Here is a 27,928-nt window from a genome sequence, read left to right on the forward strand (position 1 = left end):
AATTTCACCACAGCAGAGTATATCACTTTTAAGAAATATTGTGCAGTATTTCTTTTTAATCTTACATGCTACATTTCAACGGTGTCTATGCTATGTAAACACATGAGATTAATCCAAGTCATTTGTATTTACTCAGTAGATCGCCAGATATGACCAGTTGCCATGAACTGCCAAATCACAATGACAAAAATAATAATAAAATAATAAAAGGCAATCTTTATGAATGCTTAGAAAAACTTAATAAAAGGCAACCAACATCGCCCTAAGTTTTGGTAAAAATTACCTTTCTTCCTCTTCCTTTTCCTCTCCTACCTTTTACAGCATATTAACACACAAAGATATTTATATCACTTTACTTAAATTAAACTTTTAAGTGACTCTTTTCTGATACACACAACTTATCAAAAGGCACCAAGATTGGACTCCTAAGTACTTTCAGAATTTTGGTTCCTTTTTAGGTTCCTCTAGATTGATTTTCCTCAGACAAGAGTAACTCTAAGAACCAGAAGAAAACGAACGACATAACACAGTAAGTGGACACTTGTACGACTGAAAAGGCATAAATATATTAACAGGTTCCTTGAGCTTTTCATTTAAGAAGTCACAATAACCTTCTGAACATAAACATAAAAATCGAGCACATTTATTAAGAGGAAAACTCCTCTAAGTTTATAGTAACAAGGTAGTAAATCTTCCATAATAACACAGCCAAAAGCATGAGAAATTCACTGCCAGACATTGTGGTTCATTATCCTGAAAACACGTCTCATACGTAGCACTAACATGTAACAAAGTGTGGCATTCATTTCACAGGGAGAAAAGAAAAGTTTCATCACAATAACAGATTTACTGGATTCAGCTTTAAGTTTTAGAGATATATATTAAAGATAAAAAAGAAAAACAAGATTTACCCTTAAAATAAAAAAAGTCTTTTATATATATATATGTATATATATATATATATATATACATATACATATATATATATGTATATACACACACACACACATATATAATCCATTATTAATACTCTTTATGCTCTTATGATGTGTAAAACATTTAGAAACTTCCAAACTCTAGAAATGTTGACTGGTTAACCTGTTTGGCCTTAACACAATCTAAATTCCCTTTCGAGAATCACACTGATGTGTTCAGTCCAGCAGTCCAATAGGGACGAAGCGATTCTATTTCTTTTTCTTCTTCTTTGGTGGTTCATCCTCAGAGCTGCTCTCTGTGCTGGTGCTGCTGCTACTGGAAGAGCTAGAATCTGAGTCTGAATCAGAGGACGAGGAAGAGCTTGTGGAGGAGGATGAAGACGATGAACTGGAGGAACTTTCATCGGTGTCACTGTCCTCTGAGGAGGATGAGGTAGATGTTTCTTCACTCTCAGATGAAGAATCACTGGCTGAACTGTCACTGCTATTGCTACTGGAACTGGTGACACTCTTAGACCTGTTAGACAGTGAACAGTTACATGCAGGGGAAGCTGACCCTTCACAGAATGTTTAAAAAGCAATTTCATGGGCGAATGAGGTATATTGATACACTGAAGCCTGGCTACCACGGGATCCCTAGATGTGATGCGCTGGGGACTGTGTGACTAGTAATCCCGCAGCAACCGCAGGTTTTACTTTAATAACGTAACTCTCCTGGATGGAGTTCAAGAGCAGTGTTCCTACTTTGAATATACTCCAGAATGAATCACGTTAGAATAAAGTTGCAGGGGCACCTGGGTGGCGCAGTCGGTTAAGCGTCCAACTTCAGCCAGGTCACGATCTCACGGTCCGTGAGTTCGAGCCCCGCGTCGGGCTCTGGGCTGATGGCTCAGAGCCTGGAGCCTGTTTCCGATTCTGTGTCTCCCTCTCTCTCTGCCCCTCCCCCGTTCATGCTCTGTCTCTCTCTGACCCAAAAATAAATAAACGTTGAAAAAAAAAAAGAATAAAGTTGCAGTGTAATTGTTGGGTTTATTTAAGCCTTGGAGAGCATGGTAAATGTTTCATAATCTTTACTCTCACCAGATATATAGCTGGTCAACAATTTTTTTTTTTTACCAGTCTAATAATATTTCCTATTCTAATAGAATAAGAGAGATTTCTAAGAGAAATTATTTACTACTTCCAGGTATACTCTGGAAAGTTGGAGAAAAAGGAGAAATGAAGCCAATAAATTCCAGTCAGGTAAAGAGAGGAAAAAGGGATGATACTTAATCACGAATTACAGACAAGAGATTTCAGATCCAAATTTTATCACAAGTGTTTTAAAATCACTCTTTTCATCCCTCCAATGAGTATTCTTTATTATCTACATAATATTCCTAAAGCCACACTTACCTTTTTTTCTTCGTCTTTCTTTCTACATTAGTTTCTCCGATGCTGATAAACATGAGGGGGGAAAAAGCTCCTGTTAATAGTGATTACACACAGCTCAGGCAAAACCTTCACCTATCCCCAAAACTGTTTTACATTGGAGAAACACTTTGTCTTTCATGACAAGTACTGACTCCAGTATTTTCTTGTTATAAGCAATAAGTTAGTTTCCTACTATAGGCTGCATATGATACATGCAGTCAACTTAATCAGTACTTAAAGGGTAAGACAGATATTATCAACTGTATCTTAGAAGCCAGGTAAGTTGGTGGTTAAGAGGACTGAGTGCACCAATTTGATTCTTTTTAGTTTTGAGCTAAGGTTGACATGGCTAAACCAACTACTTATGGAATAACAAAACAACAGTAAAACACCAACTATAATTTGAGTTTTCAGAATTATCTTATAAATGACTATTTCATTAAAAAAAAAAAGGAAAGCAACCTTTAATTTAAAATAACCATTTCTGGGGGTGCCTGGGTGGCTCTGTCGATTGAGCCTTTGACTTCAGCTCAGGCCATGATCTCATGGTTCATGAGCTTAGCCTGGCCTTGGGTTCTGTGCTGACAGCTCAGAGCCTGGAGCCTCCTTCGGATTCTGTGTCTCCCTCTGTCTCTGCCCCTTCCCTGCTGACACTGTCTCTCACTCTCTCTCAAAAATAAGTAATAAAAACGTGTCTATAAAATAACCATTCCTGGGGGCACCTGGGTAGCTCAGTCTGTTGAGCCTCCAACTTCAGCTCAGGACATGATCTCATGGTTCACGGGTTCAAGTCCTACATGGGGCTCTGTGCTGACACTTTAGAGCCTGGAGCCTGCTTCGGATTCTCTCTCTCCCTCTCTCTCTGCCCCTCCCCTCCTCATGCTCTGTCTCTGTCTCTCTCTCTCTCTTAAAAATAAATAAACATTAAAAAAAATTAAAAATAAAACAAAATAACCATTTCTAGGGCATCTGGGTGGCTTAGTCAGTTGAGCGTGTGACTCTTAATTTCGGCCATGATCCAAGGGTCATGGGATGGAGCCCTGTGTTGGACTCTGCACTAGGTATAGAGCCTGCTCTACTCACTCTGTCTCTAATAAAAAAATAAAAAAAAATAAAATGAAATAAAATACCCATTTCTTTTTCTGCATGTCCCCTAAATGTTCAGTTATTTACTATTTGATTTATTTAGTTAGTTTTTTTTTTTTTTTAAGTACACTCCACAACCAGCGTGGAGTCCAATGTAGGACTTGAACTAATGACCCCGAGATCAAGACCTGAGCTGAGATCAAGACTCTGACACTTAACCAATTGAGTCACCCAGGCACCTCCAGTTATTGTTATTTACTATTATTAAAAGCAGACACTTTGGGGCGCCTGGGTGGCGCAGTCGGTTAAGCGTCCGACTTCAGCCAGGTCACGATCTCGCGGTCCGGGAGTTCGAGCCCCGCGTCAGGCTCTGGGCTGATGGCTCAGAGCCTGGAGCCTGTTTCCGATTCTGTGTCTCCCTCTCTCTCTGCCCCCCCCCCCCGTTCATGCTCTGTCTCTCTCTGTCCCAAAAATAAATAAACGTTGAAAAAAAAAATTTAAAAAAAATAAATAAATAAATAAAAGCAGACACTTAATACTTCAAGACTGTGTTCCCTCACATTATTTTTTTTTTAACGTTTATTTTTGAAAGAGAACACGAGAGGGGGAGGGGCAGAGAGAGAGAGAGAGAGAGAGAGAGAGACAGAATCTGAAACAGGCTCCAGGCTCCGAACTGTCAGCACAGAGCCCGATGCAGGGCTCAAACTCACGAGCTATGAGACCATGATCTGAGCTGAAGTCAGACACTTAACCAACTGAGCCACCGAGGCGCCCCTACTCACATTATTTATAAAGAACAAAGTCTGATGATTTTTGAATGAAATATACAAATGGTTTGCTGCTATATTTCTGCCAAATATACATGCTATACCGGGTTCTCAAATTACATAATTACTTCTATTACTATAGCACTGTCCTGTAAATTTAACATTTTTATATTCTTGACTTCTCTGTATTTCCTAGATAATGTTTGTATCCTTATTTTCTGAGTCTTTGAATATAAATATATATTTATGTAAAGTTGTCTCACATAATGGAATTACTACAATTGTTATTTTCATGGTAAAATAAGTGGTAGGAGTACATTTATCAATCACACCAGAAAAATTCATGATCACTGAGATTCATACACTTTCATCATTTTATCAGTGAACCAAAAATCAGCAGTTTTTATCTAATAGAGCCATATCTAAAATTCATGTAGTTTTGTATATATTTTTTTTAAACATTTATTTATTTTGAGAGGGGCAGAGGGGCAGACAGAGGGAGAGAGGGAGAATCCCAAGCAGACTCCACACTGTCAGCACAGAGCCCGATGCAGGGCTGGCTCTTACCAACCATGAGATCATAACCTGAGCCGAAATCGAAAGTCAGACACTTAACTGGTTGAGCCATCCAGGTGCCCCTAGTTTTATGTATTTTTAAGAACAAGATATTCATACCATACAACTAGAAAAACAAAGTAAATGTTGAAATTATTCATAACTATTATACTTTATTTTATTAAAAAAATTTTTAATGTTTGTTTTGGAGAGAGAGAGCACAAGCAGGGGAAGGGCAGAGAGAGAAGGGGATAGAGGATCAGAAGTGGACTCTGCATTGATAGCAGCGTGCCTGATGCAGGGCTTGAACCCACAAACCCTGAGATCATGACCTGAGCTGAAGTCGGAGGCTCAACTGACTGAGTCACCCAGGCACCCCTATATTTTTTTAGGACAGGGCTCTTCAAACATTTTTTGCTTACATTCTTTTTTTTTTTTTTTAAGAGAGAGAATGACAGAGCACAAGCAGGGGAGAGGGGCAGAGAGAGAGGGAGAGAAAGAATCCCAAGCAGGCTCCATATTCAGTACAGAGCCTGACGCAGGGCTCAATCCCATGACCCTGGGATCATGATCTGAGCTGAAAACAAGAGCCGGATGCTCAACTGATGAGCTACCCAGGTGCCTCCCTTTTGCTTACATTCTTTTCTTAAAAAATGTTTATTTATTTTGTGTGTTAAAGAGAGCACATATGACAGCAGGGGAGAGGAAGAGAGAGAGAGAGGGACAGAGAAAATCCCAAGCAGGCTCTGAGCTGAAAGACACAGGGCTTAATCTCATGAACTGAGATCATGCCCTGAGCCAAAATCAAGAGTTGGACACTTAACCAACTGAGCCACCAGGCGCAGCCCTCTTACATTCTTAATAAAGAATTTGAAAAACTTTTTTTGCCTCTTCCTTTTTTAAATCCAGGTTTTAATATTTTTTTTTCAACGTTTACTTATTTTTGGGACAGAGAGAGACAGAGCATGAATGGGGGAGGAGCAGAGAGAGAGGGAGACACAGAATCAGAAACAGGCTCCAGGCTCTGAGCCATCAGCCCAGAGCCTGACGCGGGGCTCGAACTCCCGGACCGCGAGATCGTGACCTGGCTGAAGTCGGACGCTTAACCGACTGCGCCACCCAGGCGCCCCTCCAAGTTTTAATATTAACGAAAAGTGTAATGACTCATCTCATATATATAATTTTAAAAGAAAATTATTATATCATTTGGTAATTGTATCCAATGGAAAGTAAATGCCACAATAATTTGATACCTACTGTAATTCACTCAAAAATTATGAACAAGCTTATCTTTAACAGTTGGTACTTTTACACTGTCTTTTTTCCTCACTGAACTTGTACTTTTTTTTCTTTTTGTTTTCTTTTTCTTAAAGTAGGCTCCACACTCAACATGAGGTTCAAACCCACAACTCTGAGATCAGGAGTCAAATGCTCCACTGACTGAGCCAGCCAGGTACCCCTGAACTTGTACTTTTATTCTCGTTTCCCTATAGAAAGTATCCTAATATATTTTTATGGCAAAGATTTTTAGTGATCACTTATGGTATTTCTCGGCAATAAAAACAGAGACCTAACTTAAAATTGTATTTTTTAATTGCATATGATCCTAAGACTTTAAAAGTGTTTAAAAATTCTGAATTGAGCAACCATTACTGATAATACAATTGATTAAAACAATGGAGAAATACATTATAAATTTTAAAGTTTATTTATTTTGAGAGAGAGAGAAGGAGAAAGGAAGAGAAAGAATACCAAGCAGGCTCCAGGCCACCAGTGCAGAACCTGACACGGGGCTTGAACCCATGAAACCATAAGATCATGACCTGAGCCAGGATCAAAAGTTGGACATTTAACTGACTGAATCACCCAAGTGCCCCAATACATTACAAATTATAATAATTATTACACATCAAAGTAAATTTATTGGAAATGCATCTCTTAATGACATCGAGTGTTTTTCCACTTAATGTATCCATGGATCTTATTGCTAAATTCCAACAAGGTTCAGCATTAATTCAATTCCTATATTTAATTTGTATAGATTTGACCCTAAGAAACCTTCTTAACCTCAACAGTTGGGAATAGAGTTTTGTTGTAGCAATGTCACTGTTTGAATTCCTCCAATGTTGTATTCCATGAGTCACAAAAATGTATGATTAAAAAACACTTTTATGGGCACCTGGGTGGCTCAGTTGGTTAAGTGGCTGACTCCTGATTTCAGCTCGGGTCATGACGTCATGTTTTGTGAGTTTGAGCTATGTGTCGGGCTCTGTGCTGGCAGCACGGAGCCTGTTTGTGATTCTCTCTCTCTCTCTCTCTCTCTCTCTCTCTCTCTCTCTTGGGATTCTCTCTCTCTCTCTCTCTCTCTCTCTCTCTCTCTGCTCCTCCCCTGCTTGTGCTTGCTGTGCTCTCTCTCAAAATAAATAAATAAACATTCAAAAAAATAATAAATTAAAATATACTTTTAAATTGGCAGCTCAATTAGGTCTTCCTTCAGGTTTCCCGGGAAAAAAAAAATTACAAAAGAATTTGCTCCTAATAATTAGAGCTATTCACTTTCTTTGTACACATACCACTATTTTGAAAAATGTTTTCACACATGAAGAAAGAGAATGGAAAAGAAGAACTGGCAGGCAAGTTCTTATACAAATTTAGTTTTGAAAAAGTATGTATGAATGTTGATGACCTAGAAATTGATTACCTATCTATTCCTGCATAACCCTTGAGGAGCATTCATTTCCACAAATTGGGAGACTGCTACCTTGAAAGTCCATGTGTTTAAGACACTATTATATGGCTAACAGTCCTTATGAAGATGCTGGTTCTCATCTGTAGCACTGAGTACACCTGACACCTTCCCATTTCAGTTTCTAAAACATGTTTACTTACTTATTTCAAAGCAATTTTAAAAGCTTTATTCAAAGGACACAAAAGGGTAAGTAACACATTTCCAGGTCCCTCCTACCCAGTTCTCCTTCTATAATGGAGCCACTATGGGGCGCATGGGTGGCTCAGTTGGTTGAGTGTCCAACTTCAGCTCAGGTCATGATCTCCTGGTCCGTGGGTTCGAGCCCTGTGTCGGGCTCTGTGCTGACAGCTCAGAGCCTGGAGCCTGCTTTGGATTCTGTGTCTTCCTCTCTCTCTGCCTCTCCCCCACTTGTGATGTCTCTATCTATCTCTCAAAAATAAACAAACGTAAAAAAATTTTTTTTTAGAATGGAGCCACTATTATGACTCTTTTATATTTCCAAAAAAATTTCATTATTCCTTCTCTCCTTTTTTAACATAAATGATAGCATATTATATATACTGTTTTCTATCCTATTTATATACTTAGTTTAAGTATCTTGGATGTCTTTCCATATCGACTCTATAACAATAAAGGGAACTGGATAAAAAATGGAGTTGGGAAGCTCTAAAGGGGGGGTTCTCACACACTACCACTCGTCATTAACAGCAGACCCCAACATGAAGAATAGTACCTTGCATTCTTCAGTAGGAAGTAGCTTACTTTTACCATTCCAGCAGGAGGAAGGACAGTTTTCTTCTTGTCTAGCAATACAACAGCCAGGAGAAACTGCCACAGTTGTCCAATGAGAATCTTGATCTCTTATTCTCTTCCAATGGACTTTTGTTTAAAACAGCCCTTCTTGGTTCACCTGGGTGGCTCAGTCGGTTAAGCATCTGCCTCTTGCTTTTGACTCAGGTTATGATGTCACTGTTTCGTGAGTTCAAGCCCAACTTCGGGCTCTGGGCTGGCAGTGAGGAGCCTGTCTGGGATTCTCTCTCCCACTCTCTCTGCCCCTCTTCCACTTGCACTGTTTCTGTCTCTCTCAAAATAAATAAATGAACTTAAAACACAAATAGCCCTTCCCAATTTCCTCTTTTCCCCAATAAAAGCAAGCCCTTCTCCTTTGTTCCCTGGACCTGCCTATGGTTTGCCATGGTTTGTTTGTCCCGGATTGCAATGCCTTTACTATTCCCGAATAAACTCATTTTGCTGGTAAAATAACAACTGGCCATTTTATCTTTCAGGTTGATGGCTCATATAACCTACCTCATAGTCTGCTGTCATTTCACTGGCAGTTAAGTCAATAAAGTACAATGATTAAGAACAAGGCCTGGCTGGTTTAACACTTAATCTTTCCACTTACTGACTGTGTGACACTGACAAGTAACTGAACTTTTCCAGGCTCCAGTTTCTTCACATGTAAAATGGGGATAATAGTACGTACATTAATTGTACAGATGTGATGCTCGAATAAGCTAATAGGTGTCAAGAGCTTATATAGCACCTAGGACATAGTAAGCACTCATTAAATGTTAGCCTATACTATAATCTAAATCTGGATAACCACCATGAGACATTTAGTTGTTTAATAAATTCTATAAATAAAAATACTCCTTTGGAGAGTGCCTGGGTGGCTCAGTTGGTTGCGTGTGTACCTCTTAATCTCAGCTCAGGTCTTGTGGTTGTGGGTTCAGATCCTGCACTGGGCTCTGCATTGGGTCTGAAGCCTACTTAAAAAAAAAAAAAGAAAGAAAGAAAAAAGAAAGAAAAAAGAAAAAAACTCCCACATGTACACTTACCTTTGTTGTAATAATAATAATCTGTTTTCTTTTTCTTTTAAAGCTTTCTTTAGTTCTGCTGTTCTTGAAGGCCTATGTAGGTATTTTCTTTTTCCTGTGCATTCATAAGTCCAATGTCCAAATTCTAAGCATTTCTGACATCTTACATGTTGCTTATTTGCTTCACTGCAGAGCAAAAGAACAGAAAGAAAATAGAATACAGGACTTAAGATTTTGACTTGACATTTTCTATCCTTAAAAGTACACATAATGTAAATATTTTTAAGGTCAAATATAAACATAATTTTATACTTTGTTTATTATGTCAGATTTAATTAGAAGGCAGGATACTAAGTAGTCAAGAACATGGACCTTGGGAGTTAGAACTCCATTCAAATCTTCATTCCTCAATTCCATTCCAGTAAAGGCAGACTAGGTAACTCAGACCAACTCCTCAGCTCAAAAATAGAAAAGACAGTCAAAACATTTTTAACAATCTGCTTGAGGCATCAGAGAACTAACGACGGGGTGAAGAATCTAACCAAGCCAAAATATGGAAGAAAATGGAAATCCACAGCAGTCAGCTCTGTATTTAAGTCAACTTGAGCTGGAAGTGTTTGCTCAGCGGGGTAAACCTCATTATAACAAGCCACGGAGATAAACTATGTATCCAGGGTTAGGTCTCTGAAGATTTATACTCTGAGAATAAACCAACTGTATATAGAATACAGCTCAGCTTCTACTCATCTAGGAGAAAAAGAAAAATCCCAATCCTATAATCCCTGAAATTGGATTAAGATGCAGCAAGTAAAGTCAAATAGATGAAAAGAATTGGAAAGGAAAAAATAAAATGTTCATTCCTCACTGATGACATATTATGTACATGGCAAATCCAAAGAATCTACAGATAAAGTATTTTGAAATAATTAGAATTCACAAGATCAGCAAGATTTCAGATTGTGGTCAGCAAACTTTGTAAAGAGTCAGATAGCAAAAATTTTAGGCTTTGCCAATCAGGAGGTAAAATTGAGGGTATTACGTAGGTACTTACCTAACATGAGAGAAAACCCAATTCCACAAATACGTTATTAATAAAAATATTCCACATAAAGGAGGTTTACTAGGGAGAAGAATGGAATTCTTTTCTAGAAGATAACATTTCACTCATTTGAGGTTGAAAGTTAGTGTTTCCTACTATCCAACTGACCATACATATATACATGTAATTAACATTCTTTTTTTTTTTTTAGTTGAAAGAGGGTGCAAGTGAGTGAGGGGCAGAGAGAGAAAGAAAGAGAGGAGTGCGGCTCATGTTCATCTGAAGCAGGGTTGTATTCATCTGAAGTGGGGCTCCTGCTCACCCAAAGTGGGCACAAGCTCCCCAGATGCCGGACTCAAGCTCATGAACCATGAGATCATGACCTGAGCCAAAGTCAGATGTTTAACTGACTGAGCCACTCTGGCGCCCTGTAATTAACATTCTTGAGAGCCCACCAAAACAAGCAACAAGTAGGATTCAGCAGGATTCTATAACAAAAACAGTTAAGATGACATTTTAAAAGGTGATATTTATAATTTCCTGAAAAATATCAAATACGTAGAGATACAAAGAAAATATGTACAAGAGTTCTTTGCACAATATAAACATTATGAGAGAAATTAAACATCTAAGTAAGTGGCTATATGGAAAAATATACCATGTTCACAAGAAAACTTGATAATTTCAAAATGTCCGTTCTCCACAAACTGATCAATAGATTCAAAGCAATGCCAATGAAAATCAAAACAGGTTGTTTGTTTTGTTAACCAACTTATTCTAAAATGTATACGGAAAAGGCCAAGAATAGCCAAAATGCTCTTGTAAAGGAATAAGTGGGAGAAGACTTAGATTAAAAGTCATTGACTTAATGATACAGCTATACCAATTAAAAATATGAAATTGGAGCAAAGATACACAAGCCCATGGAACAAAAAAGACTGCCCAAAAATAGACTAATGTATGTAAGAATACTTATTTTATGACAACCATGGCACTAGACAGCAGTGGGAGAAAAGATAGGTTATTAAGTGTACAGGGACAACTGGTTATACATATGGAAAAAATGAGACTTTACTCTCTACCATATACAAACATTGATTACAGACTGGTCAAAGAATACATGTTTTACAAGATGGTATAAAAAAGGTGACTTGGAGGGGCACCTGGCTGACTCATTTGGAAGAGCATCATCTTGAGGTCGTGAGTTTGAACCGCATGTTGGGTGAGGAGATTAAAAATAAACAAATGAACAAAAAGTGAAAAGGGCGTCTGGCTGGCTCAGTCGGTTAAGTGTCGCACTTTGGCTCAGGTCATGGTCTCGTGGTCTGTGACTTCGAGCCCTCATGGTTCATGAATTCGAGCCGCAAGTCGGGCTCTCTGCTGTCAGTAAGGAGCTTGCATCTGATCCTTTGCCTCTCCTCCTGTCTGCCCCTTCCCTGCTGGTTCTCTCTCTCTATAAAAATAAATAAATTATACACACACACACACACATATGTATGTATACATATAATATAACATAAAGAGAGTAAAAAGGGAAGCCAAGCACTAACAGTGCAGAGACTACTTGGGATTCTTTCTCCCTCTCTCCCTGCCCCTCCCCCACTCTCTCATGCACGTGCACTCTCTCTTTCAAAATAAATAAATAAACTTAAAAAACAATTTAGAGAGAAAAAAAGGGGAAGGGCCGTCTGGGTGGCTCGGGAGGTTAAGCATCCAACTCTTAGTTTCGGCTCAGGTCATCATCTCACGGTTCAAGGGACTGAGTCCCACATCGGGCTCGGCACTGGCAGTGCGAAGCCTGCTTGGGATTCTCTTTCTCCTTCTCTCTGCCCCTCCCCAACTTGTGCTGTCCCTGTCTCTCTCAAGATAAATAAATAAACTTAAAAAGCCTTTAAAATAAATAAAAATTTTAAAAATAATAAATAAAAAAAATGGAAGCCAAGAAGTTGGAGAAGATGTTACAAATCACCAAGAAAATGACACATCATAGAAAAATAAGATGAAGTGGAAAATGGGAAGACTGCACAAAAATGGGCCTGGGAAACACAAATCAATAATAAACATATAAAAAGTTGCTCTTTAGGGGTGCCTGGGTGGCTCAGTCGGTTAAGTGTCTGATTCTTCATTTTGGCTCAGGTCATGATCTCACCGTTTGTTAGTTCAAGCCCTACATCAGGCTATGCACCGACAGCATGGAACCTGCTTAGGATTCTGTCTCCCTCTCCCTCTCCCTCTCTGCCCCTCCCCCGCTTGCTCTTTCTCAAAATTAATTAAAATAAACTTAAAAAAAGTTGCTCTTTACTAATCAAAGAAAAGCATATTAAATGCTCAAAGATACCAAGGCATACGTACGTACCAGAAAGAATAAAATTAAAAACTGAGAATAACAAATGTTAGCAAAGATACATAGCAAGAGGAACACATATCCATTGTGTGTATGAATGCAAACCAGTACAACCATTTTGAAAAAAAATATACTATAAAGAGATGTACACTCTATGATCCAGTAGTTCCACTCATAAGTATTTATACAACAGAATTCAATGCACAGCTATACCAGATAACATGTATAAAAATATTGCTTTCCTTTATGTAGCTCTTAAAACTTTTCAAACAATCATACCCTTATAGAAAACTTCTAAGTACAGTTCAAAGAACTATTTTTCCTGTATCATTTGTAAACTGCCAAACTGATGACTCATCAACTCAGAATATTTCATTGCATTTTTCTATAAACTAGGATATTCTTCTAGGTAACAAAGTAACCATCAAAGTCAAGAAATTAAAATAGATACATTCCTACAATTTAATCTTCAGACCCTTACATTTAAGGGACATCAAACGTCCCAATAATGTTCTATATAGCAAAATCCAATTCAGCATCTACGTTGCCTTTGTAAAGTCTATTTGATTTCCTTCTGTCTAATGAGTTCCTTAGTCGTATCCTGCTTATTATGACCTTAACAATTTTGAAGATTACAGGCCAGTTATTTTGTAGAATGTGCTTCAATTTGAGTTGCTTTCAAGCTCACTCATGAGATTATCAGTAGGAAGCTTCAGTTCCCTGCCTGTTGACCTCTCCACAGATAGGGCTGCCTACAACACGGTTTTCCCCAGAGGGAGTGACCAAGGCAACTTAAGAAAGAAGTCATAATTTTTTATAACCTAATCTTGAAAATGACATACCATCACCTTTGCTGTACTCTGTTGGTCACACAGACCAACCCTAGAATAACTTGAAAGGAGACTGCACAAGAGTGTGAATGCCAAAAGGCAGGGATCATTGGGGGTTATCTTGGAGGTCAACTACCACATCTGAGATCTCTACATGATTAGATTCAAGCCATGCCTCTTGGCAGGAATGTAACAGAAATGGGCTGTGTCCTTCTCACCATATTCCTACCAGGTGACACAAGATGGCAATTTGTCTTATTACTGATGATATGCACTCTGATTCCTCGATTAAGGAGGGTTGACCAGAGTTTACATTCTAAAGTTACTTTTTGTACTTTTGTAATTATGGTGGTTGTAAATGATGTCCACAAATTCTTTCATACTTTTCACTGCAAAAAGGGAAGCCCTAATTCCCTACCTTTAAGGGTGGCTTAGATTTAGCATCTTGCTTCTAACAGAATAAATCAGGATGGTGTGACTTTGAAGATTAAGTCACTTAGCTGACATGTCATGCAGACACTGAAGCAGCCTCTAGGGAGGCCCACGTGGTGAAGAACTGAGGCCTCCTGCCAATAGCTCTGTGAATAAGCCATCTTGGGAGACAGATCTGCCAGTCCTGATCAAGCCTTCAGATAACTGCAGCCACTAAGTTCTGGGGCTCCTGGGTGGTTCAGTTGGCTAAGCGTCTAACTCTTGATTTTGGCTCAGGTCATGATTTTACTGTTTGTGGGATCGAGCCCCATGGTGGGCTCTGTGATGATGGTGCACAGCCTGCTTAGAATTCTCTCTCTCCCCCTCTCTCTCTCTGCCCCTCCTCTGCTCATGCATGTGCACTCTCTCACTTTCTCTCAAAATGAATAAATAAAAATTAGGGGGTGCCTGCGTGGCTCAGTTGGTTAGGAATCCAACTTTGGCTCAGGTCATGATTTCACAGTTCGTGAGTTTGAGTCGCACACCAGGGTCTGTGCTGATAGCTGAGAGCCTGGAGCCTGCTTCAGATTCTGTGTCTCCCTCTCTCTCTCTGCCTCTCCCCAGCTTGCACTCTGTCTCTCTCAAAAATAAACAAACATTAAAATAAAATAATAAATAAATAAATAAAAAGAAGCCACTAAGTTCTGGGATGATTTGTCACACAACTGTGAGTGAAAACTGATATAACAATAAGTATTTTGTGGGTTGGTATTTCAAAGTACATAAATATCTTGCCCACTAAGTTTTTAGTTCATTTATTCATCTATCAGTATGAACTCATATTTTTCTATCTTATTCAATAAGGTATAATTTGTTACATGATTTATGTTGATACTCAGATTGTCCTAGATGTGGTCAGTGGAAAGGAATCCTTTCAAGCTGGGTTCTGTGTCCTTTTGACATGACTTCTTCATTTTGGGGATACTTCCTTGCTCTCTGGTACAACAAAAAATTTTAGGCACATCTACTTTCCTTGTCCCAGCCTGCAATCAGACTGACGGAGCCATGATGATATTTAGAGTCACATTTCTCTTTCCACTTAGGCTCTGACACCTCATACCAAATTACACTTCCCCTTCCCTGTGTAGATATTTTCTCCATTAGGGTGATAACTTATGCTAAATTGCTCCTCTGTGTGGACACCTTCCTCACCTTGCTTGGGATCTGATACCCTACACTGGACCTTCCCCCCACTTTAGGGATCTGACACCCTGCAGTGGCCCTTCCCCCCACTGGATGCCCTCCACACCCTGCTGATGCTACAGATCACTTCACACATCTATGTAGAAGCCCTCCTTACCCACTTCAGCTCCAATACTCCAATACCAAGTCAACCCTGTGCATGGAGGCCTATCTTGCTCTACACTACTTAATGGCTTTAGGGGTGACTTGTTCAAGAAGGGAAGAGGAAGAACTAAAGAATATAACAGCATGACTTGTAATTTCCTCAAAACTGGAGGGGTGCCTGGGTGGCTCAGTCGGTTGTGCATCCGACTTTGGGTCAGGTCATGATCTCTCGGTTTGTGAGTTCAAGCCCCATGTAGGGCTCTGTGCTGATAGCTGGGAGCCTGAAGTCTGCTTCAGAATCTGTGTCTCCCTCTCTCTCTGCCCCTCCCCTGCTTTGCTCTGTCTCTGTCTCTCAAAAATGAATAAATGTAAAAAAAAAACAACCCTGGAGATAACATCCAAGTAGAATGGATAATTTATGGTACAGAATACAGTGAAATACTTCATAATATTAAAAATGAACAGGGGCAACTGGGTGGCTCAGTCGGTTGGGCATCCTACTTCAGCTCAGGTCATGGTTTCATGGTCTGTGAGCTCAGGCCCTGTGTCAGGCTCTGCGATGATGGCTCAGAGCCTGGAGCCTGCTTCAGATTCTGTCTCTGTCTCTCTCTGCCCCTCCCACACTCTCACTGTGTTTCTCTCTCAAAAATAAAATAAAAACATAAAAAAATAAGAACCAAAAAAATGAACAAACTTCACAGATTTAAGAAGCCACATTATTCAAAAGAATCCAAATTGTCTGATTCTGTACAAAGTTCAGACACAGGCAAAATTAAACTCCAGTGCATAGTTAGATGGTAAAAACACAAAGAGAAGCAAGGAAAATATTACCATAAATGTTAGTTGACGGATTACCTTTGGGAAGGAGGAAGGTCATGAGTGGGAAGGCCTTAATGGCTTTTGGTAGACTGGCAATTTTATTACCTGATCTGGGTGGTAACTGATATGGGAAACAAAGGCAAAAGAAAAAAAGTAAATTTCCTTACTACTTACAACCCATTGACAAGTCCTTCAAGCAGGAACAGTGACCTTCCTGAGGCAGCTCAGCTGCCTTGATGTTGACACTTTACTAAGGGCAAAAGGCAATCTTAGCTTAACATTATTCCAATCCCTCAGGATCCTGTGATTCTACTTTAAACATGTAAGAAATTCCTTAGGAAATTCCTTTATCTCTACTCACCAAGATATATGTCAGCAATTACCCTTCAAGCATACGGCCTACTGATATACATCTTCTGAAGGGTCTCATGACTGAGGGTTTACTAAACAGTAATATATGACCTCTTCCTAATAACAGCTAGCACCCTCAGGGTCCTGGAAACCTTGTTTTCAAAATTCCTTGGAGACTTATGCTGTCCCTAACACTCTTGCAACTTGAAAGTTTAAAAGCAGTCACCTGTCACAAGCCCAGTGTAGCTCTTTCTGCCCACAGGTTCTTTAATAAAACCACCTTTTTGCAGTGAAGATGTCTCAAGAATTCTTTTTTTTTAATTTTTATTTAATTTCAATTAATTTTACTTTATTTTTTTATTTTTAAAAAAAGAATTTTTAAAATCTTTATTTATTTTTGAGAGAGAGAGTGAGAGCGGGGGAGGAACAGACAGAGCGGGAGACACAGAATACAAAGCAGGGTCCAGGCTCCGAGCTGTCAGTACAGAGCCCTAAGCAGGGCTTGAACTCATGAACCATGAGCTCATGACCTGAGCCAAAGTCAGACGCTTAACCAACTGAGCCACCCAGGCACCCCTCAAGGATTCTCTCTTGATCGTTCACTCCAAACCCAAACATTTCCACATCGGTAATCAAGTAGAATGTTCCTTTATAATAATTTATTAAGTGGCATAGTTATGTCGTTTGAACTTTTTTGTACATGTGCTTTATTTCACAACAAAGGTTTTAGAAAATCTTGGCTTTTGGGGTGCCTGGGTGGCTTGGTCAGTTAAATGTCCAACTTCAGCTCACGGCATGATCTCATGGTTTGTGGGTTAGAGCTCCATGTCAGGCTCTGTGCTAACAGCTTTAGAGCCTGGAGCCTGTTTCGGATTCAGTGTCTCCCCCTCCTCTGTCCCTCCCTCACTTGCACTCTGTCTCTCTCTTAAAAATAAACATTAAAACATTTTTTTTTTAAATCTTGGCTCTTTCACTACATAGCTGTATGCTCTTTAGCAAACTGATTTTGGAATCTTAGATTCCTCTTCTAAAAAATGCAATAATACCCACTTTTACTATGTTATTGTGAGAATTAGATGACACCATAACCAGGGCTTATATTTATCATGTGCCAGGAATTTAGCTAAGTATCAGTTATGAATAATCACATCTATTCTCCATAACAACTCAGTGAGTTTGAAAGAACTATCCCCACTCTATAGACTAGGATGTATACATAGCAAGCAGTAAGGCATCTAGTATAAAGTAACACACAATTAATTGGGAGTTATTATTGCCAATCTATATATTGTATCTGGATTAATGATACATGGCACTTTAAATTTTCTCATAACATGGTTGCATGATGAGATGCTGGGTTCTTAATTTTGACCTAGAGCAGTCACCTTTTTTATCCCTGGAGAACACATAATTGGTGCTCAGTAGATGTTTGTAAAACGATTACTGAAATAGGTAAGTGTTTAAGAGGACATATATTGCTTATAGTGGGCTTTTCATTAGTTAATTCCTGCATTGTGGACCAGGTTCTGTAATCTTGGTGATAATTTAGTTTTAGCATCTGTCCAAAACTTAATCCTAATCTGAAGACTAATGTTACAATTAAAGAACTAAGACTATTTCAGTAGATATAGTATTAAAAGATAATAAAAAAGACCCAGCTTTTTGATTAGTAATAGTTCTTAAATTTCAGCAAGCAACCTCCAGAGCCATGATGACAATTTCAGACTTTATCTGAACATGTAATGTCATAGCAAACTTTTAAAATCATCAACCATAAAACATTCTATGGACTTAATATTAGCTTTTGAGGCAAAAAGAACCATTAACACATTTAACACATAACATAAATAATTGTAAAGTGCACCCCAATAATAATATATTCAGAAACATTAAAGACAATTTGTAAATAGTGTAAAATTGTGGGCACACCTAGATCAGTACGTTGAGTGTCTGACTTTGGCTCAGGTCATGATCTCATGGTTCTTGGGTTCAAGCCCCATATCAGGCTCCCTGCTATCAGCACAGAAACCACTTCAGATCCCCTGTCCTCCCCCATCTCTGTGCCTCCCCAGCTCTCATGCACTCTTTCTCAAACATAAATAAACATTAAGAAAACAAAAGTGTATCAGGTGCCTGGGTGGCTCAGTCTGTTAAACACCCAACTTTGGCTCAGGTCATGATCTCATGGTTTGTGAGTTTGAGCCCTGCATCGGGCTTTGTGCTGACAGAGCCTGGAGCCTGCTTCAGATTCTGTCTCCCTCTCGCTCTGCTCCTCCCCTACTCACTCTCTCTCTCTCTCAAATATAAACATTAAAAAAAATTTTTTTTGGGGCGCCTGGGTGGCACAGTCGGTTAAGCGTCCGACTTCAGCCAGGTCACGATCTCGTGGTCCGTGAGTTCGAGCCCCGCGTCGGGCTCTGGGCTGATGGCTCAGAGCCTGGAGCCTGTTTCCGATTCTGTGTCTCCCTCTCTCTGCCCCTCCCCCGTTCATGCTCTGTCTCTCTCTGTCCCAAAAATAAATAAACGTTGAAAAAAAAAATTAAAAAAAAAAAAAATTTTTAAGTGTACAATCATGACTCTCCTACAAATACATACAAAACAGCCTGTGACTAAACTCTTGAAAACAAGCAAAAAAACAAATACATACAAAACAAACACACGTCAAAGGTTTAATGATAAACAAAGGAACTAGTAACAGTAATAGTAACAAAAAGTAACTAATGATCAATAAAGGATTGAGCCTGGGCAGTTCAATCGGTTGAGCATCTGACTTCGGCTCAGGTCATCATCATCTCCCACTTTGTGGGTTGGAGCCCCACGTTGGGCTCTGGCCTAACCGTTCGGATCCTGAAGCCTGCTTTGGGATTTTATGTCTCCCTCTCTCCCCCTTCCCCGCTCGCAACGTCTCCGTCTCTCTCTCTCAAAAATAAACATTAAAAATGCATATATTAAAAAAAATAAAGGAACTAGTAAGATGGTGTAACTGGTTCAAAAGAGAATTCGATCATGAATGCTGAAATGGGGGTGCATAGGTGGCTCAGTTGGTGAAGAGTCTGACTTAGGCTCAGGTTGAGATCTCACCGTTGGTGGGTTTGAGCTTCGTATCAAGCCCTCTGATGCCAGCACAAAACCTGGCTTCAGATCCTGTCTCCCTCTCTCTGCCCCTCCCCAGCTCTCAAGTGCATGTGCCCGCTCTCAAAAATAAATAAACATTAGAAAAAAAAAAAAAAAAAGAATGCTGAAATGAATTTACAGACAGTTAAAAACTAGTCAACAGTCACATTGCAAGAATCAATCATAACGTATATGTATGGGTAAGAATCTTTCCTATCAGTTTTCTACAACTTACAAAGTTATAAAATAGCTCAAAGACAGTGATGGATAGGCTCTCACAGAGTCACACAACCAGTAAGAGTGGATTAGACATGACATCTAGTAATCTTTTTTTGAAATCCATTTCAAAGCCTTTCACAGTATTTCCTAACAATGAAAATATGATTGATAGTGTGAGGAAACCTCTCAGAATCAAGAAAATAAAGTATTCTCCAACTCAGAGTTTATTTTACCCAAATTAATAAACTTATAACTTAAGATCTCAGCTATTAAAAATATTATCCACCAGCAATGTGTAGTTTTCTGTTGTCATAAATAGAACATTCACAAATATCTAAGGCCCATCTATGATTGACATGTTCTAACCATTATTTAACCACCTCTAAAAATACTGATCTCCACAGAATGCTGAATGAGGCAGACCTTTAATTTTAAAGTAAACAAGATTAGCATTTATTTCTACCCATGTGAATACTCTATTCAAAAAATATTCCATTTCTATACCCTAAGCTAAAGCCCAAAGAAGTGTTCTAATTATACAGGTTTTTTTTTTTGTGGTTTTTTTTTTTATGAAATGACCTTCTTTGATACCTAAAATAGTAGGACATGACTGCTATATTGACCTATTGTTGGCAGAGGTAGAGAATGGGCACTCCACATATGGTAAGATATACATTCATTTTTTTAAGTTTATTTATTTATTTTGAGAAGGACAGAGAGAGTACAAGTAGGGGAAGGGCAGAGAGAAAGGGAGGAGACAATTCTAAACAAGCTCTGCACTGTCAGTGTAGAGCCCAATGCAGGGCTCAAATTCAGAGAACTGTGAGATCATAACCTGAGCTGAAATAACCTGAGCTGAAATCAACAGACACTTAACCAACTAAGCCACCCTGGTACCCCCAAGATATACATTCTTAACTGCTGGTAAGAATCTAAGTTGCACAGACTTTCTGAAGGGCCATTTGGTAACTACAAGAAAATCTTAAAAATGTACATATCAAAAAAAACCAAAAAAGATAGTATAAATGGTCATTATCTACCTAAAAAAATCCCTAAGAATCTAAAACAGAGCTACAAGAATATATGAGTTTAGCAAGGTCACAGGATACAAGGTCAATATACAAAAGTCAATTGTATTTCTTTTCTTTTCTTTTTTTTTTTTTGTTTATTTATTTATTTTGAGAGAGAGAGGGTATAGGAGGGGCAGAGAGAAATGGAGAGAGAGAGCATCCCAAGCAGGCTCTGCACTGTCAGTGCAGAGCCCAACTGAGGGCCCAAACCCACAAACCATGAGATCATGACCAGAGCAGAAACCAAGTGTCGGACACTTAACTGACTCAGCCACCCAGATGCCCCTAAAAGTCAACTGTATTTCTATATACTAGCAAGAAACAATTGTAAAATTGAAATTAAAAAAATATTATTACAATACATAGAGATAAATCTGATGAAAAGTCCAACACCTCTACAGTGAACTATAAAACATCGGTGAGCAAAGTTAAAGGCCTAAAAAAGATGAATACACACACATACACACACAGATTAATGCATAAGAAAACTCAAAACAGTTAAGGTATCCATTCTTCAAAAGCTGATCTATAGATTCAGTACAATTCCAACTGAAATCTCAGCAGTTTCTTTTATGTAAATTCATAACCTGATCCTAAAATGCATACAAAAATACAAAGAATCTACAATAGTTGCAATGACTGAAAAAGAACAAAATTAGAGGACTAACACTACCTGATTTCAAGACTTATTATAAAGCTACAGTTATCACCACAGGGTGGTGTTTACAAAATCAAATACATCAATGAAAGAGAATACAATCCATACACATACATGGGCAGTGGTTTTTTTGACAAAGGTATAAACAAAATTCAGTGGAGGGGGTACCTGGGTGGCTCAGTTGGTTGAAATGTCCAAGTCTTGGTTTTGGCTCAGGTCATGATCTCACAGTTTTGTAGAATTAAGCCCCACGCTGGGATCTGCATTGGCAGCGTAGAGCCGGTTTGGGGTTCTCTCTCTCCGTCTTTTTCTGCCCCTCCCCCAGTCACACTGTCTTTGTCTCTCTCAAAATAAATAAATTTTAAAAACTTAAAAAAAAATCAAGTAGAGAAAAATGTCTTTTCAACAATTGGTACAGAACAATTGGAATGCAATGTGCAAAAATATGAACTTTTGAAAAGTTTGCCAATTTCTAATAAGATTTCCCATAAAATTACTAGTTACTATATGGTCAAGCAATCCACTCTTAGGCTATTTATGAAAGAAAAAGGAAAACTTAAGTTTACACAAAAAACTACATGAACCTTTAATAGCAGTTGTATTCAAAAGGAACACCAAACTGGAAACAATCAAAATGTCCTTAAACTGGCAAATGGATAAACAAACTTGTATATCCATACAATGGGATATATTGGCAATAATTAAAAAAAGAGGGGCACCTGGGTGACTCAGTTGGTTAAGCATATTACTTTGGCTCAGGTCCCGATCTCATGATTCGTGGGTTCGAGCCCCACATTGGGCTCTCTGCTATCAGCACAGAGCCCACTTTGGGTTCTCTGCCCCTGCCACTGCTCCCTGCACCCCCCCCCCACCCCTAACGCACTTGTTCTCCCCCTACCCTTGTTTCTCCTTCTCTCTTTCAAAAATAAATAAAAATGAAAAAAAAAAAAGAATGCAATATTAATATGTGCAAGAACTTTAGTGGATCTCAAAGGAATTAACCAAGTGAAAGATGATGGACTCAAAGGCTACAGACTGATTCTATTTGCACACAACATTATGGAGAAGATAAAATTCCAGCAATATCAGTGGTTTCCAGAGGCTGATAAGCGCTTACTTACAAGGGGTCATCAAGAAATTTTTCATGATGAAATTCTTCTATATCTTGATTTTGGTGGTGCTTCCAAGACTATAGTTATCTGTCAGAACTCACAGAACTGTACATTAAGAAGGATGAATTTTGGGGGCTCCTGGCTGGCTGAATTGGTAGAGCATGTGACTCCATCAACCCTCAGTTTGTTCTCTTGTCATTAGGAGTCTCTTGTGGTTTGTTTCCCTCTCTTCTCTTCCCCCCACCTTCCCATATGTTCATGTGTTTTGAGTAAACCTGACTTTTAAAAAAAAATACCCATACTGGGACACGTGGGTGGCTCAGCGGTTAGCATTCCAACTCTTGACTTTGGTTCAGGTCATATTCTCACAATTTGTGAGACTGAGCCCCATGTGCTGATAGTACAGAGCCTGCTTGGGATTCTCTCTCTCCTCTCTCTGGTCCCCCTCCAAATAAATAAATACACTTAAAAAAATGTTCTTACCAGTTAATCCAGAATAATGGATACATATATGCAAAAATTTAGTTGTATATTTATTATGGGAAGTATAATATGGTTTATAAGATAAACTTGACAGATGGTAGTTACATTTGAGGCGAGCACAGCATAATGTATAAACTTGTGGAATCACTATAATCACTATGTTGTACCCCTGAAACTAAAGTAGCATTGTGTGTCAAATATTCTCAAGAAAAAAAAAAGAGTAAACTATCCAACAGCAATGGAAATGGCCAAAAAGTTATTGTTTATCCATAAAGAACACTACAAGGCCATTTATAATGTTAAAAAATGACCTAAAAGGTTATACATTAAAATGTAAAAAATGGTTGGGGTGCTTGGGGGGCTCAGTCGGTTAAGCATCCAACTCTTGGTTTCACTCAGGTAATGATTTCAGTTTTGTGAGTTCGAGCCCTGTGCCCGACCCTGCAGCTGGTAGCCCGAAGCCCACTTGGCATTCTCTCTCTGCCCCTCCCTGACTCACACTATCTTTGTCTCTCTCAAAATAAATAAACTTAAAAAAAAAAGTGTAAAAAATTATTATCTTTGGGGTAGGGTTATAATACATTTTTTCTTTATCTGTATTCTCTAACTTTCCTACAATGAACATGGAATGCTTGTGAAATCATAAAAAAAAATCAAGATATTTTTCCAAGTAACATATAACTAATGAGTACATAAGAGTGCTAAAGGCCTAAGAGAAATATCTAAACCTAATACAAATAAATAAATATCCTACCGAAAAAAGCTGAGAGTAGTGAAAAATGTCAAGAACATCAAAACTGTTTTGTGTTTCAGTTACATCTAAAGTGCAAAGAACTGGGGGGAGGGTGGGGGGGGGCGTGGAGGGTGTGGAATAAAGCACACAAAACCAAAAGAAGGGATAGACTCATTATTTTGGGTGCTAGGCAAATTGGTCACCAATGTCATGGTATAGGCTAAGAGAACAAGAAGGATTATTTTTATTTTTCTTCATTCTTAACTCAAACACAATTATATGTAGAATGAAAAGAGTAGAACTGAATCCCAAGATAGTGAGGGGTGGGTAACAGGGCCCTTCTATCCATCTGAATGTGTTTAAGTCACATGGCCCAAGTACTGCTCCCCAACATACCAGAGATTTTCCAGGTGACATGACTGTACTGCTGCTGGTAATGTGAGAAACCCTGGCATACATGAATGGTGCTGAAAGTCTGAGAGTAGGCAAATGCTGTTTTGACTTTCAAAGTGGAGAGAAAGGTAGATTCCACAAACTATGCCAGTGAACTTGACATCTATTCCAGGCAAAATTCTGGCTGGATTTATTAAATCCATTCAAAAAGAGAAGCTCGATCACGAAGTATCAAATCATTACAGACTAATACTCTTATTGGCTTCTGGGTATATGTATTTCAATAAGGCATCTAGGAAATAGATCAGTTGAGCATTATGGACAAAAGAGTACTGTTTAATAGGTTGAAGTAAACGTATAGCGGAGTATCTAGCAATGGCCTGAGGGCTTGGTCTTTAGTTTGAATTTGTTCAACATTAAAAAAACACGTTTTTTTAACTGTTTATTTTTGAGATAGAGAGCGAGCACAAGCAGGGGAAGGGCAGAGAGGAAGACACAGAATCTGAAGCAGGCTCCAGGCTCTGAGCTGTCAGAGCAGAGCCTGACAGCAGGGCTGGAACTCACAAGCAGTGAGATTATGACCTGAGCCGAAGTCGGACGCTTAGCTGACTGAGCCACCCAGGTGCCCCTGATGTGTTCAACATTTTATAAATGACTTGGATGAGAACAGAATACAGATGTGCATGTTTATCAAACCTATAGCTGACACAAAGCTAAGAGGGATAGATAATACAAAGAATGACCAAATCAGGATCTAAAAAGGTCTTGACAGGCTAGAACTGAATGTCAAATTTAACAAGATGAAATTTAACAAGGGTAAAAGTAAGTCTGACACTTAAGTCCAGAAAATCAATACAAGTACGAGACAGGGAAGCTTGACATGATAGCAATTCAAGTGGATAACATCTAGGGTTTTTACATGACTAAAATCACAGTTTAGGTCCAAAGCTAGAAAGTTAGAAGGGAGCAGGGTTTAGCTTCATCAATATTATTTTCCTTTCAGCTCAACATAAACTGTATGTAACAGGCTGATTCAGGAGGTAAGTATGTCCTTCCTACCCAAGCCAAAGTTACATAATTCTCACAGATTCTGAATAAATGGTACTGGAATTCAGTGGAAGGTTTAGCAGAAGAAATGATCCGAGATAGTGCAAGATTCTACAAATCTACTTACATATAAGTAGATGTAATTACAATTTACAAAGTGAAAATGATTTCATTTCAATTGATTTAAAGTTAACTCTGCTGAATGGGAAGTTCAAATGTAGGCTTTTTTTTTTTTTATTAGTCCAACTAATATCCTCTCAATTGGGATCAACAGGGCACTATCTGGGGTCATTTTTTCTGTTAAACTTTCCACTGAATTCCAATACCATCTCTTCAGCATCCACAAGAATTATTTTTCCTCTATTAGTCCAAAGACTCTTAAAAAGAATGACAACAGTACTTTCTCACTTCACCTAACTAAATACTAAAAATACTTTAAAATTTGTTATTATGGAATATATGGTCTTTATAAACAAAATTAAAACTTTTTGATGAAGATAAAATGAAAAATAATGGTTACTCTTCTGCTTTCTGCCCCCAAATGCTCCCTAAACTCTACTGGACTTCCCTAACTTCTAAAGGTCTCCTTCTCCAACTCCCTGAGGACTTAGTCTTTATACCATGACCACTTTTTATCATACACCATTTATTTTCTTCCCCCAAAAGATTAGAAACTCCTAAAGATAAGTCTTTTGCTTCTAAAGATAAGTCTTTTACTTCTGTATAGCTCATTTACCAAATACAGGCGTTCCACAGAAAAACATTTACTAAACTTTCTGACACTTCTTAAATAAGAAATAACAATATTCTTTAGATACTAAGTCTTTCACTTCATATAAGTGGATATTGGTTGGTTTTACCAATCTAGCATTCACTACCTAACCTACCTATCTAGCTCATCATTGATTTATAAAGATCCATCCAATTGTGCTGGTAAAAGAATGAGATCTGCTAATCAAAGCATGGCAATCCCATAGACATGATTCAATCTAGACAATGAGATGCCATCAACTTGAAGTTGGACAGATATAAAGGACCCTAGTTATAGTCACTCTATTCTTGACTTCAGAATTGTTTGACTTCAAAGCCTTCTCCTCCAGGAGGCATATTACCTTGACTCCCTAGGTGTAAGCTCAAGGAACTCTTCCTCAGGTGTGACAGGTGGAATTCATGAAGAACAACAAAAAATAATAAAAAACAGAAGTGTAAAGAGAAACAGATAAATACGCAAGCTAACTATGAGTGATAAATTATGGACTTGCAAATGGTAACAACATGAAATGCCAAGAGAATGAAAAAATGGCAGTTCAGGTGTACATGTTGGTAGAAGAGAAAAAAGGCTTTACCAGAGAGGGGTGTCTGGGATGATTCCTGCACTATGCATTCACAGCAAACCTCTTGTGCCACTGACTCTCGCTCAATGGCCACAGTGGCCAGCTTTTAGTTCTTAAAAATTAAAGTTCTTTAAGTTCTTTCCTGTCTCAAAGCAATTGTCACTTTCTGGATGGTCTTTCCCCAAATCCTCTCATGACTGGCTCTTTTCTAATTTTTTTTTTTTTTTTTAAGACACAGAGAGGGAGGGGATGAGAGAATCTTAAGCAGGCTCCACTTTTAGAGGGAAGCCCAAGGAGGGCTCAATCTGACCCTCGATCACCACCTGAGCTGAAATCTTCAGTCAAGATGCTCAAAGGACTGAGCCACCCCATGAGCACCTCTTTTCTCACACTTTTGATCTCTGTTCAAATGCTACCTCTGCAGGCATTCCTTTTCAGTCCAACCAACCTAAACTGGACCTTTCTTTCCATCACCTCTTATTTCCTTCAAAGCTCTTATCATCAACTATATTTACTTAAAATGTTTAGTTGTTCCACTCTTTTCACCAAAGTAATGTAAGTTTCCTGAAAGCAATATTTCCGGTCTTGAACACCTCCATTTCTTTAGACCCAAATTCTGGCAGAGAGCGGCATAATATTTTAATAAATATTAATTAAAATAAATTAATATTTACTGAAGAGAATGAATGGCAGAAAGTGAGAAGATAACTTGGGGAGAAAAATCGGCGTTGTAGTCAGGGTTCCTGGGGAAGGCGATAGGAAGAGGGCAGGAAAAGCCAGGTGGGTTGGAGACTTCACAGGGAGTTGAAGGTTTACGTCGGTGAGACTGGAGGGTGTCGGATCAAGGCTTCAGGCTTCCCGGATCACGCGTGGGGTGGGCGGCTGGGTGGGCAAAGGGGCACATACCACTTAGTGCCCAACTCCTGGGCATTCCCTTTGCGGAAACCAAACGCTAGGCTCTCTTCAGCACAGCACCTATCCCACCTCGCAGCCTAGGTCCCGCCCCGGGGACCTTACGCAGCCGTCTTCCACGCAATCACTAGCCCGTGGACACCAAACTTATCGCCTGGGCCGAGCCCCCGCGGAGCAGCAACAAGTGAGAGAGACGACCACTCTCCGCCTGTCCACACAGAGGATCCGATACCTGCCCGCCATCCCGGCCCCTGCTCACTCACCGGCTGACGCGTTTCTCCCCGCCCCCAGCCCGCCCCGCGGCCCTACTCGGGCCCTCACTTACGCTTGTCTCCGAGCTATGAGCCGATGCATGGGAGTCGCCATCTTAGCGCGGCTGCGGACTGC

At 39.1% G+C, this 27,928-nt stretch overlaps 1 protein-coding gene across 1 annotated transcript; it reads right to left on the minus strand.

Annotated features, from left to right (window-relative positions):
* Positions 1-968: 968 nt before the first annotated feature.
* ZCCHC10 (zinc finger CCHC-type containing 10) lies at positions 969-27,925 on the minus strand. Its single transcript, XM_030318070.1, has 4 exons — positions 27,867-27,925; positions 9,347-9,511; positions 2,331-2,372; positions 969-1,452 (listed from the first exon to the last, which is right to left on the minus strand). Exons 1-4 carry the CDS (start codon positions 27,905-27,907, stop codon positions 1,185-1,187), a joined length of 516 nt encoding a protein of 171 aa, XP_030173930.1. The 5' UTR covers positions 27,908-27,925; the 3' UTR covers positions 969-1,184.
* Positions 27,926-27,928: the final 3 nt, after the last annotated feature.

This window comes from Lynx canadensis, chromosome A1, assembly GCF_007474595.2.
Source record: "Lynx canadensis isolate LIC74 chromosome A1, mLynCan4.pri.v2, whole genome shotgun sequence".
Taxonomy (NCBI): domain Eukaryota; kingdom Metazoa; phylum Chordata; class Mammalia; order Carnivora; family Felidae; genus Lynx; species Lynx canadensis.